The sequence below is a fragment of the Trifolium pratense genome, linkage group LG4 (genome assembly GCF_020283565.1).
Source record: "Trifolium pratense cultivar HEN17-A07 linkage group LG4, ARS_RC_1.1, whole genome shotgun sequence".
NCBI lineage: Eukaryota > Viridiplantae > Streptophyta > Magnoliopsida > Fabales > Fabaceae > Trifolium > Trifolium pratense.
Genome location: NC_060062.1, coordinates 44,003,805 through 44,018,004, shown reverse-complemented (window position 1 = coordinate 44,018,004; position 14,200 = coordinate 44,003,805). Strand labels below are relative to the sequence as shown.

General features: G+C 32.6%; 1 protein-coding gene and 1 pseudogene across 1 annotated transcript in view; both read left to right on the top strand.

Moving 5' to 3' along the window:
• Window positions 1-465: 465 nt before the first annotated feature.
• LOC123922729 lies at window positions 466-1,597 on the top strand (annotated as a pseudogene).
• A 1,735-nt stretch (window positions 1,598-3,332) lies between these two features.
• Window positions 3,333-14,200, top strand: part of LOC123923837 — a 31,705-nt gene continuing 20,837 nt past the window's right edge. The window contains exons 1-9 of the mRNA XM_045976580.1: window positions 3,333-3,398; window positions 4,589-4,656; window positions 4,893-5,085; window positions 5,411-5,492; window positions 9,644-10,373; window positions 10,481-11,564; window positions 11,757-12,032; window positions 12,165-12,515; window positions 12,658-13,100. Coding sequence (XP_045832536.1) covers window positions 4,942-5,085; window positions 5,411-5,492; window positions 9,644-10,373; window positions 10,481-11,564; window positions 11,757-12,032; window positions 12,165-12,515; window positions 12,658-13,100 — 3,110 coding nt within the window. The 5' untranslated portion in view covers window positions 3,333-3,398; window positions 4,589-4,656; window positions 4,893-4,941. The remainder of the gene's footprint in view (window positions 3,399-4,588; window positions 4,657-4,892; window positions 5,086-5,410; window positions 5,493-9,643; window positions 10,374-10,480; window positions 11,565-11,756; window positions 12,033-12,164; window positions 12,516-12,657; window positions 13,101-14,200) is intronic.

The window sequence follows — 14,200 nt, the reverse complement described above, 5'->3', positions numbered from 1 at the left end:
CATGATACAAGGAAATCCATTTATGGAAAAGGCATGGTCAAGATCAAATCTGTTTATCAAAGTGCTTCTCCGATTGCTCAAGACATGTCCAATCAAAAACTGTTCATGCATAAAAATGCACTCATTCTGTTTGGAAGACTTGTAAATATACTTTTATTTGGCTTTTGTGACTGCTTCATTTTCATGATAGGTGGTGACTGCACCTTCACTTCATGGTACGGAAGCACGTTCACTTCCTCTGATGGCTCCATTTTCATGTTAGCATCATCAACTTCCATAATAATTGGCTGGCCGGATATCAGATAAACAGTTGTTTTCTTAACGATCAATCCATGCCCGAACGCTACATAAATCTTCACATTGTCACCAGGTCCTAGATTTGATGCTACATTCTTCCAATCTTCATCATTAAAGGACATGACCGTGTCTCGCTTGTAAAAATGGATGGTGCACTTTGTGTAATTAATGATCAAGACACCAGTAAGACAGTCAGCTGCCATGTTTCCAGATGTTGATGAATAAACAACACGCAAGACTATTCCCTCCATGTGACAATCAATATCCTTAGGAACTTGAAAAGGTGCTGAAGGTCCTTCACCTGTATAGGCTAAGAAAGAAGCATGATTGCCACCGGGAAGGAAAAAATTGCTCCAAACATTGTTTGTTAGTCCCTGTATCATAAGCATATGCTTAGTTAATCATGTAATTATGCTATTCAAACTATGAAGCTATCCTTCTTGGTTAGCCTACATGTGAAGGACCATCGGTATATTTTCAAGTTCCTGAGGATATTGATCGTCACATGAAGGGAACAATTTTACGTGTTGTTTATTCATCAACATCTGAAAACCGAGCAGCTGAGTGTCTTACTAATGTCTTGATCATTAATTACACAAAATTCACAATCCAAATATGCAAGGGAGACACACTAATGTCTTTTAATGATGAAGATTGGAAAGGTTTAACATCAAATCTAGGACCTAGTGACATTGTTGAGATTTTTGTAGTTTTTGGGCATGGATTGATTGTTAAGGAGACAACTGTCTATCTAATTTATGACCAGTCCAATACTACGAAATTTGAACAATCGATTATTATGGAAGTTGAGCCATCAACTAACCTGGAAATGGAGCCATCAGACAAAGTGAACATGCAGCCATCACCTGATGTGAACATGCAACCATCACCTAATGTGAAAGTGGAGGCATCAACTGGTGTTAAAACCAATCTGTCACCGGAAGTGAAGGTGCAGTCACCACCTAGCATGAAAATGAAGCCATCACAAAAGCTCAATAAAAGTGTTTTTACAAGACTTGCAAAAAGCTTGGGTACATGTTTATGCTTGATACCAGCATAGAGATAAATGTTTGAGCAATTTTTTATTGGAATATGGGATATACATTTGTTATAAATGGGATTCCCTTCTTTCATGTGTTGCAATATTTTAATGGAGGAAAGAAGGACATATGTTTTGTATATACTTATAAGGGGAAATCATGTGCTTATTATTTGTTTCAATTTTGAGGTTATAAAGCCGTAACGAAATATCTACTTGAGTAACACATTATTAGGTCCTTTTCGTTTCTTTTACATGCCATTGGCGGTATTCATTTTTCTTAAATCCAACTAATATACTATGTCAAATCATAGACTAGACATACTAAGTATTGCAAATCTTCATTATTGTTCAGCATTTTAATTTTTGATCTAGTAGCAAAAATCACGACAGTACACATACTGATATTAAGAAAAGATCGCCATCTTTTTGAATGTCACGGCAGCACAAATAGAGACAGAACTTGCATACATTACTTTCAACCTTTTACCATTGCATTGACATATTTCATAAACCAGATTACCTAGTTGAATTATAATGAAAGAAATTAAAGGTTAAGAAGAGAAAAATTAAGTTTCATATTGGCAAAGAAATTAAGGTAGAAACAGAAGCTTGAATAACTTGATGCGGAAAATAGTGAAGAGCCAAGTGCATATGATTTTCTGAAGATGGCATCTTAGAGAGGAGCAACTGAATGGCTCTATTACAAAGATGATGATGTGGTTAAAAGTTAATAATTGCAATATTTTATTTACCTGCTATATATCATGCAAGTTAACTGCAATGTCGATGCAGGATTCCACAAACAGCTCAATAAGACTAGCACGGGTTGGATGTACCAAAATAAAAAAGACTAGCACGAGTTGGTGTTTGTGTGATCATATGGGTCGGTTCGTACTAGCGGAAACTACTTGGATGGATGGAAGTTGCTCCATTGTAGAAGGAGAGTCCATAGCCTTACTAGAAGCAATGAAAATATTGGTACAAAGAGGCATGTCTCATGTTATCTTTGAGACGGATTCTAAAAGCATAGTGGATGCAATTCATCATTTACATATTGGTAATTCCGAGTTTAGCTCTCTTATATGTTGTATTAATAATGTATTGTTATGTAATCCAAATTTTAAGGTTAAGTTTATTAAGCGGCAAACGAACAATGTTGCTCATATACTAACTAAGGCAGCATTGTCTTGGCTAATATATTATACTCAGTTTGAATAATGAAATGATATCAGTTCTTGGTTGTAAAAAAAAAAGATTTAGGAGATAAGATAGTTTAGAGATTACATCGATGAGAGACTAATGAATTTAGAATTTATTCTTTTCTGTTTGTTAAAAATAGTGATTTTTATATTCAATAATTTTTAGATTAATTTTTAGAGATTTTATAAAAAAATAAAATTTATTTTGTGTTTGTTTATTGTAATAAAAATCACTTTTTTTCAATAAAATAATCTTTAGTTTTTTTTTAATTACACAATATAATTTTTTTTTCTATTAAGTAGTCGAGTGACTAGAAAATCCTACTTAAAGGTGAATAAGTATAGTGTATCGGGTCCGAACCCGGACTCTTGCACATATAGTACGATGTCCCTACCCACTGAGTTAAACTCAAAGGGAGTCGAGGACTATACAATATAATCTTTAGTTTGTTTGAATACAACATGTAAAAATGTTTTTTATTTTTTTTTAATTACAAAATAATCTCCACTTTTTAACACTTTGAACAAAAATATATTATTTAAGAAGCTAGTCCTAGTAATTTCTCATTTGTAGCTGTTTTTTTTTATTTTTAGATTCTATTTTTTTTATAAAAAAAAATTATAAAAGTTATTGAATCAAATAGAAGCCATATTTTTAAATTTTAAAATTAATTGTTTTTATAAATTATTTATTTATTTTTTTAGAAAAACCTTGTAATAAACGGCTTATAAAAATGCAACACGAAAGCGCTCTTCAATTATAGTCCGTCTATCCGCAATAATTGAAGTCTTGACTTCGTCCATGTACTGTTATTCTTTCGTTGCCTCACATTTCTTCTATCCGCAAACTCCAACCACCTTCCTTTCAAGGCGCTGGCTAGCATGCACAAGGCTCCTGGGTCTCCCACCATGCACAAGGCACCTTATGCATTGGATTAAACGTAGTACATGATATTATGGTGTACTGTCAGCACTATATCATTATTTTTTTAATTTTTTTTTATTTTTTTTTAATCAGCAATATATATATATATATATATATATATATTTACTTTTTGGTTTTCGGAAGAAGAGTCTTTATGAGACTGTTTGGCAAGACCAATAAAAAAAACTAATTTATAGTTCACTTCTTATATCTTATAAGTTAAAAGATATGTTGTTTGGTAATATTCTTTTTACCATGAGCTTATAACCTATTTTAATAATATTTTCTATATGCAATTTTAAATAGCTTTTGAGCTTATAGGTTATCACGTTTTCTTCAATTTTTACCCTTATTACTTTATCTAAAATCCAATTTTATCCTTTATAGTTATTATTTTTTATAATTGAATATGACATACTTCTACCAGACATTCTGTTTTTTTTTTTTTATTGTTTTACTTATACTTTTTTTTTTTACAAAACGTTATATTTTATTTGGCAAATAATTTTTTTCGACAGGTTTTTTGGTAAACTTTTTTTTTGGTACAGGCAAACGTTTTACTTTTGATCACGTCGACAATTTGAAGAAAATGCAATTTACATCGTCCCTCCCATGCATCTCAAAATATTTATTATATTATATGGATAAAAAATTATTATATGATAAATGTAAACACATTTATTATATTTGTTTATAAACACTTCATTTATTTTATCAACTATAAGTTATCTGTCATCACTCATCAGCTATAAGTTATCAGCTAGCTTATCAGTCATTCGTTATTTTTACCGAACAAAGCGATGTTATTTTAATAAAGACTCGGCTATTATTTTCCTCGGGGTAAAATTAGTTTTTTTTTTTTTACTAATATGTTATTTTCCCTTATTACTTTTATAAATTAGTTTGTTTATTGGTCTTACCAAACAGTCTCATAAAAACTCTTCCCCCGAAAACTAAAAAGTTATAAAAAAAATGCCGATTAAAAAAAAGTAAAAAAAATATTAAAAAAATAATAATATAGTGCTGACAGTACACCATAATATCATGTATCACTTTTAATCCAATGCATAAGGAGCCTTGTGCATGGTGGGAGACCTAGCAGCCTTGTGCATGCTAGCCAGCGCCTCCTTTCAAATATTCGACATATCTTTGTTTGATCTGCTCATAGTTGCATAACATAGGGAAAAAATAAGGTATGGTTCCCACTTTCTAAGTTTGATTATTTATTTTTTTTATATATATTTATTATTAATTCCTTTTATAGAATGATGATTCACTTTTTAATTTTAGCTGAAAATTTTGATAACCTTTTTTTATTCTCCATGAACTTTATGCTTCCCCTTTTTCTTTTCATATCCTCTGTTTTTCCTCTAATTTTAAAGATCTGATGTAGTATAAAATGAATTTGATTCCTCTTTGTTCTGCACAGAACTCAGAATTATTTGAAGATATAAAAGAGAGATAGAGAACTCACAGTGATGGATTCACCGAGGGCCCGTTTCGAAACCATGATCCGAGCATTGGGGCTGAGCTGGGGGGTGACCGACGATGGAAAAGGGGGGGTTCATCAGCAAAAAACACTCCAACTCCCAAATCAAAATGAGTTTGAGGTGCGTGCCAAGGTTAGAATTATGCATACTTTGTGAGGTTATAGTGTGGTGCTTATATAGGCCAACGATTGTGATTTGTGACATTGGACCGATGGATATGGCATTAGGCTTGGCCCAGTCCAATCCCCCTTCATTAGAATCATGGTCTTAGATTTGATTTAGATTTCATGTTTTCCAATCACGTATAGATTTTTTGGTTGGTAGAAAACTTTTGGTGTCAAATTCAAGTGTATACCATCTTTTTTATTTTGTGCTAGTTCAATATTTTTGTTTTTCTTAAATTTCTTCAAATTAAGGTATATTTGAATTAATATTAAAATCGGTTCTTGATTTCCAGTTGAAGAAGCTTGTGATCAAGGTAGATGTGCTTGATGACAAGGTTAAGAAGAAGGCAGTGAAAACACTTGCAAATGTTTCGGGTACCAAATCTTTATTTTATTCTTCACTCACTTTGAGTTATTCTTTACAATTTTTCCTTTTTTTTTAAAAAAAAAAAGTAAACTAGTAGCTAGAAATTCACCCTATTTATGTGAATTACTCTAGTGGGGAATCATGGGTTCGAAACCCAATCTCTACGTATATAATATGATGTTCATACCCGTGGAGCTATGCTCATGAGGCACAAATTTATCTTCTATTCTCTTAAAAAATGAATTAGAGAATATATACCAAAAAGAATTAGAGAATAACATGATATCAAAATCTATTGGTTTTTAGATCTCCACAATCTTAAGTATCTCATGTTTATTTAGAATTTAAATTTAAATTCTAATTATTTTATACTAACTATAAAAATTCTAATATTTGTGGTATTGTTTAATTGAATGATATTTTTGGTTATAATGAAAGCTACACAAGAACTATCTCATTTTACTTAAATCTCACCTTGAACTTCCATGATGATCTGCCTAATTTTCAAACTAGATCCTCTACCTTTTCGGGTTAAACTCCGGTTATTGGACTAATCTAACAGTTTAGACATAATAAAGTTGTTGTCCTTAGATTAATTTAATTGTCAAAGTTTGGTGTTTGAAGCAACAAGGGTCAATCAAGTTTCTCCCCTTGATTAAAAGGCATTTTTTTAATATTCCCCATAATTTTGATAGAATGAGGGATCTTTTTGAAATATTCATAAAGTCAGGGATCTATTTGAAAGTGTCTTACAAAGTCACGGACCAGTTTAGTGGTTTACTCGGTTCACCTCAAACAAATGACTTACATAAATATTTGTGTCTAATCTCATTGGCATCTAATGAACTCTGCAAAAGACTATTTAAGTCAATATATACTACATAGGTCTTTCATTGGTTCGGATGTGTTGAAAGGGAAAAAGATAAAGAGTACAAGAGGCATATGGTGAAAACCGTGTGTCTAAGAGCATCACGGACATTCTATTATATAGTTGTTAAAGTGATGAATTGACATTGAAAGAAAAGCTTAAGAAACTTTGTGAAAGAGATAAAATGATCTCATAGTTTGTTATTGCATCATACAATGGTTTATATACAAAGTGGAAGAGAAAGAAAAGGCGGGAAAAGTAGTTCAAAGTTAGTTACAACAAACTCTAACTAAAAGCTTCTAGAACAAGTCTCAAGTTACTTCTATTTTATCTTCCTTCTTTGATTCTAATAATAGTCGATTTTACAATTAAGAATATTGATTACAAAAGGAATATGTTATGCTAAGAATAATCTAGAATATTCTAGAGTATATTTACAATAAGGGTTCTGCTGATTATGATACACGCACCCCATATTTTTAATAAGCTTTTTTATTTATTTTTAAACTGAAAACAAAAATTAAATTATAAGTTATATAAAATTCCAAAACAAATTAGCAATTCAAAAGGCAAAATAGCACTAATAAATGTTACCATCACAACGTAATACTCAGTCATATTCACCGAGACAAAAAAACAAAAACAAAGCACTTAAATGTTTAATTAAGTAATAATGTAAGCATAGAAATTATCTTCATTAACCAACAGAATGTAGCCATTTGTTCAAAAAAAAAACAGAATGTAGCCATTATTTCATTTGGTACATCCAAAAAGTATGGTCTTTCCATGACCATTCATACCCACAAAAATCCCAAACGACATTTCATAAGAATTGACCTTGTATGTAGTATCAAATACAACATCACCATATTTTTGGTACCAAACAAAACAATAAGAAGGAGACCAAAATTCAATTTGTTTATTGGCTTTCAAAAAAAGATTGTGAATGTCCTTCTCAATAAATGGAAGATAATCATATGCTTCACATTTTTCTCTAGTTCTATGACACGCATTATTTGTCTAACTGAAAGCCCTCCTTCTTTTAATAAGAAAATGCGTCCATAATCTTCTTCCAAGATAGTTAGATAAGCCGATAAAAAATGCATCTCTGATTGAGTTAGCTAACCATGGTTATGTTCAGCAACAAACACTGTAACTCGCCACTCACTTGGAAATATATCAAGAGACTTTTGTAATGAAATTCGCAAATGAGCTTTACATTCACACCTTGATGATTCTCTTTTCTCTGTTCTTTTGATGGGTCTATGATTTTCAAGGAAACACTCTCGTCACGATGACAAAAAAAATCACGCCGGCTAATAATTCCATTTTGTTTGATGAATCTACCTTTTCAAATTGAATGCATATCTCTTATAAAAGGCAAATGCTTCTTCTTCGCTAAAAAAAATTTCCACCAACAAAAGGAATAATATTTGTCTCACTACAAATTGCATCTTTATCAAACTTCTAACACATTGTTTGCCACAATAGCATGATCAAAATGCTCAACAATTGTTTCTGAATAATCATTCTCATGAGAAATATCTTCTACTGGACATTCATTCAAATCAAAATTCATTATCTATTACATTAACACTATCTATTATGCTATTTATCATCTACAAATAGAAACAACAAATAAAAACTGTATTTTAAAACTCTATCGCAAGTATCAAATAAAAACACAAAAATTAAATTTTGAGAACATGTACCTGTTGTATAAGAGTAGGTATACAATATTTGCTTTGAGTACCTGCTACGTTGCCTAGGTGCGGGCACGGATATGGATACGGGTACCGGTACGGGGTAGGCAATTTTAGAAAAACTAATGTATGTGTATGGGCATAAATTAAGGTACGGGTATATACCCGGTACTGGTACGAGTCCGTACCCGGTACTGATACTTTCCTTCAAATGGAGTACTGGTGCATCATAGTAACAGTCTGTTACTGATTTTGGAGATTATTATACAGGCTTTGACTTTTGAAAATGATTTTGGAGATGATTATGTTTTACTATTTTATGAAAAAAAGAAAAAAAAGTCCAGCATCATGTTTTTGTGCCAAAAAAAAGGCCTGATTGTTAGCAAATGAAAAAAAAAAATTCTGATGTATATAAATATTCACTAGCATTATCACTTCTTAAAGTCGAATAGACACGCCAAATTGAGTTTTGATTTCTTGATAAAATTGCTCAAAAATAGAAAATAACTCAGATCTATTTTTCATTAAAAAAATCCACGTATAATGAAAAAAAATCATCAATAAAGTAACAAAATACTTTGACTCTAAAGTATAAGATATTTTGAAGGAATGACTAAATTAATATACTTTATTTTTAAAAGACTGATTTGTTATTTTGTAAATTTGAAAGACTAATATTCTAAATTCGTAAGAATTTTTGGAAAAAGAGGGGATATTGGACAACATTGAAAGCCCATTCATTAGCTGAATGTATTTTTACATATAAATTCAAAAGTTTTATTTATATAGATAAACGCAATAAATCAAAAGTTTTATTTTGGAACATTACAAATAAACCCAAAGATTGTTTTGGAACAAATAAAAATGTTGAATTGGAATAATATAAATTAGCTCGATTCAAAGAGTATTATTTGCTACTCATTTTATACAAATAGTATAGAATATGGAACATCTAGTGAGATTATAGATCTTAATCTCATTTTCTTCATTTTTTTTTAATGTAGTGTTAATTATATATATACTAGCGGGCCAGACAGGCGCGTTCCGCGTCTGCCTGTGTCTAACTTATGTCCAAAAAAATGTTTTATGTTATGATGAATTTGTTAATAAAAGATTTTTATTGCTAAAAAAATAAGGATATTGTTGGTATTATGAAAAATCGACACCAAAAATATTTGTATTCTCTTTTTATATAGTATAGATGTAATATTAAATTGGTAATCATTCATGTATAGGCAACCCATTTGCGACTTATTCACATTTTTATGATTTGAATTTATTTTTTATTTTTTTAAATTGATTAGTTATGGAAGTTGTGAAACTAAGTTAAGGGTAAAATAGGTATATTGAAAAGTCCATTCCAAACTCACCTATCCTTTGTCAAGGGCTATTCTTTATCTTTCTGCCACATCACCCCACTCATATATGGTTATTTTGAAACTAATGAAAAAGTGGTAGTTTCTCATTGAATCTCCGTATAAACTTTCATTATCGTGACTAGTTAGCATCTTTAAACTCTTTCTTTAGACTAACACAACACAATTTCAAGGCTTTCACATGTCTTATTTATTTTGCAACATGTAATTAGGGGTGGAATCCGTCTCAGTGGACATGAATGAGAAAAAAATGACGGTGATAGGAGCAGACCGAGCAGTAGATCCGGTATATATGGTGAAAAAATTGAGAAAAATTTGTCGAGCAGAAATAGTTTCCGTAGGACCATTAAAAGAGCCTGAGAAGAAGAAAGAAAAACCCAAAAAGGAGGGAGAAAAGAAAGAATTAGTGGATTCTTCTACGTCTTCTCTGTTTTCTTCTTCTACGTCTTCCCGGTCTTCTTTTTCTTCATCCTCTGATTCTCGAGTGACGCACGACGTGTTCATCAATTTTAGTCCAAAAGACGATAGCAAGAATTTCGTTTCTCGTCTCAATGTTGCCCTCGCAAAAGCCGGAATCGAAAGTTACACCAACTATCTTCACAAGGGAACCCACGGGTTGGGACTTGAAGAACTATTGTTGGAAGACACTCATATATCTATCCTTGTTTTCTCACAAAACTACACTGAATCTAATTCGTGTCTTAACGAGCTGCAACAAATCATGAAATGCCGCAGAACTCATGGCCACATGGTTATGCCCGTGTTTTACGACGTTGATCCATCGGTTGTGCTTCATCAACAGGGTGCTTTTGGAAAAAAATTGCACGCAACTGCGGAAAATAGATACTTAGATAGAGAATTGAGGGAAAATACGCTGTTGAGTTGGAAGAGTGCACTCACCCAAGCTGCTAGTTTGATTGGTTGGGATGCCACCAATTACAGGTAAATCAACACTTTATATTTTCTTTTTCTTCAGAACATAAGAATATTTTTTTGACCTTGTATGTATGCTCACTCTGTGTGTTTTATAATTATTATTACCATCCAAGGATTGAAGCTGAACTAATGCAGCAAATTGTTGGGGACATTTCGAGAAAGCTAAAACGTGGAATTCCAGGTGGAATGGAGTTGCATGTGCGAAAAGTAACTGAGTTAATTGTAAATCAATCTAGCAAAGTTTCCTGGATAGGGATCTGGGGAATGGGTGGATCGGGGAAAACAACCACAGCCAAAGCCATCTACAACCGACTTCAGGACAAATTTTTGAATACAAGTTTCATAGAAAATGTTAAAAAAGTTTGTGAATTGGAAAATAGCGGGATTATTCATTTACAACAACAACTTCTTTCTGATATTTTGAAAACAAATATGATGATACGTAGCATTGCAGAGGGGGAAATGATGATCAGTGAAAGATTTCAGGGGAAAAAGGTACTTGTTGTCCTTGATGATGTGACCACATTTGATCAGTTAAAAGCACTATGTGCAAATCGTAATTTGTTAGGTCCAGGAAGTGTAATAATTGTTACGACTAGAGATGTACAGCTACTTAGGTTATCTATGGTTGATTATGTGTATATAATGGAGGAAATGGACGAAAATGAGTCCCTTGAGCTTTTCAGTTGGTATGCTTTTAGACAACCTAGTCCAATAAAAGACTTCAATGAACTCTCAAGGAATGTAATTGCTTATTGCATAGAATTACCACTGGTTCTTGAAGTCCTTGGTTCTTACTTATTTGCTAAGACAAAACAAGAATGGTTAAGTGTACTATCAAAGTTAGAGAGAATTCCCAAATATCAAGTGCATGAGAAGCTGAGAATAAGCTATGATGGTTTAGAGGATATTATGGTGAAGGATATATTTCTCGACATATGTTGTTTCTTTATTGGTAAGGACAGAGACTATGTCACAGACATACTAAATGGCTGTGGACTTTATGCTGATGTTGGAATAGCTGTCCTCATAGAGCGAAGGCTTGTAAAAATTGAGAAGAATAACAAGCTCGGAATGCATGATTTAATTAGAGACATGGGAAGAGAAATTGTTCGCAAAAGTTCAACAGAAGAACCTGGGAAGCGTAGTCGATTGTGGATTCATGACGACGTAGATGATGTTTTGACAAAATATACTGTAAGAACTTTAACCACCCTCCATCTTCTTATCAAAATCATAAGACTCTTTTATTTGTTTCTGAACTATTTTGCCTTGTCATGTTCCTTACAAGTGTGCTCAGGCTGCAATACTGTAGTAGCTTTATACATCACTTTGTGTTTCGCAAAAGAAAAAGGTTTCCCATTTCTTTTATTTTTTCCTCACATGTAGGGAACAGAAACTGTAAAGGGGTTGGTTTTGAAGTCGCAAGGAACTGGCAGAGTTTCCTTCAATACTAATTCTTTCAAGGAGATGAAGAAACTCAGACTTCTACAACTCGACCGTGTTGACCTCACGGGAGATTATGGGAACCTTTCTAAAGAACTGAAATGGGTCCATTGGCAAGGATTTACCTGCAACTTTATACCTGATGACTTTCATCAAGAAAATCTAGTTGTGTTTGAATTAAAACACAGCAATATTAAACAAGTATGGAATGAAACCAAGGTATAATATTAACATTTTTGAATAATATTAACATTTTCTTTCGAAACTAAAAGTTGATCACAATTATAATTGTTGCTACCATTCCATTTTCCATTTCTCTAATTTTTATTTTAAACATTTATCTTCTTGCAGGTGCTGGTGAATCTAAAAATTCTCAATATCAGTCATTCAAGATACTTGAAAAGCACCCCGGACTTTTCAAAATTGCCATATCTTGAAAAGCTCATTATGAAGGATTGTCCATGTTTGTCCGAAATACACCCATCCATTGGAGATCTCAATAATCTTCTTCTGATAAATTTGAAGGACTGTACAGGTCTTAACAATCTCCCAAAGAAGATCTATCAACTGAAATCTTTGAAAACTCTCATCCTTTCTGGTTGTTTGAAGATTGACAAGTTGGAAGAAGACATAAAGCAGATGGAATCCTTGACAACACTGATTGCAAAAAATACAGCTATTAAAGAAGTTCCCTTTTCAATAGTAAGATAAAAAAGCATCGGTTATGTATCCCTATGTGGATACGAAGGATTATCACATGAAAGTTGTTCATAATTATAATTGTTTCCACCATTTCATTTTCCATTTTTCTCTATTTTTTATTTTAAACATTATCTTCTTGCAGGTGTTGGTGAATCTAAAAATTCTCAATCTCAGTCATTCAAGATACTTGAAAAGCTCCCCAGACTTTTCAAAATTACCCAATCTTGAAAAGCTCATCATGAAGGATTGTCCATGTTTGTCCGAGATACACCCATCAATTGGAGATCTCAATAATCTTCATCTGATAAATTTGAAGGACTGTACAGGTCTTGGCAATCTTTCAGAGAAGATCTTTCAGCAGAAATCTTTGATAACTCTCAACCTTTCTGGTTGTTTGAAGATTGACGAGAAACATGCTGATGAGAAAAACGTTTCGAAGAATGATGTTGATGCCAAGTCCAAAGGTGGTTCCTCGAGGTGTGATAATCAAAGGGATGTGGATGAAGCATGTAAAAGACATGTGGAAATTCTAAATCAATCTGATGAGAAAGGGGCTTTGGTGAATAATGTTGATGTCAACAGAAGGTTAATAAATTGTTTTGCCTTTGATAGTAGTATTTTAAAATTTAAACCCACTTGGTTGGTACATTGGTATTGGCTTGGGACCTGGGAGTGTGCACCTCTTGAGGTCTGAGGTTCGATTCTCTCTGGTGCCAATTTGAGTGGGCTAAGTTAGCTTCTTCAAAAAAAAGTATTTTAAAATTTATTTAGGAGAATTGGTTGTTTGAACGAAAATATTTCATTTTCAATAATTAAATCCATCTGATTTGGCCTTTATTAAAGCCACTCTATCAATATAGACTGAACTGTTGAATAGTTTACGGAAAAGGAAAAACAGTTTTGTGATAACTATTGTTTCAAAAGAAAATTACAAAGCTATTCTTTAATTTAAAGTGACTTAAAATTGTGGAAGATGGAGTTTTTAGTCCGAATAGAAAAATGTGAGCATTGCTAATTTATAGGTGGGTGTAAATTAACAACACGTTATTGAGAGAGGTGTAACATTTGGTGTCAAACTTTTTTCTCCTTTGTCAGGACTTAAACGTTGGACCTCCTGCTCCTTAACCCTTAGCTCAACTAGTTTAACCAGTTGAGCTACCCATCTAGTTGGTGTCATTTGATCATGACCCACATATATATATATATATATATATATATGGGGTTTTCTAACTTAGACCCTAGTTAGGTCTAAGTTAGCAAGGTGCACCTTTTGAGTTGGACCAAAATACTCATTCTTTTAATTTTTGAAAGAATAGAGCAACAGGGGCATTTCTATAATTTTACATAAAAAAAAAATAACACCACGCGCCCACCTTCTTAAACAATTAATAGACGTGGATCCAGTATCGCGCGCGTACGGAAGGACCATGGTTACAGACCGTTGATTTCCATCAGACAGCCAAGATGTGATCTCATTAAGACTGTCTGATCAATCAGACAGCCCAGATCATCCTGATCTATCAGATCATCTTGTCTGCGCCACACTAGATTATATGCTGGAGAGAGAAAATTTTGCTTTTGAAAAAGGCAGCCACGTGTCAGCATATGAATGGGTCTGCGTGATTTTTTTCATTTTATACTTTAAACTCGATTATTTCGTCGTAAATTAATTTTTTATTTTTTAT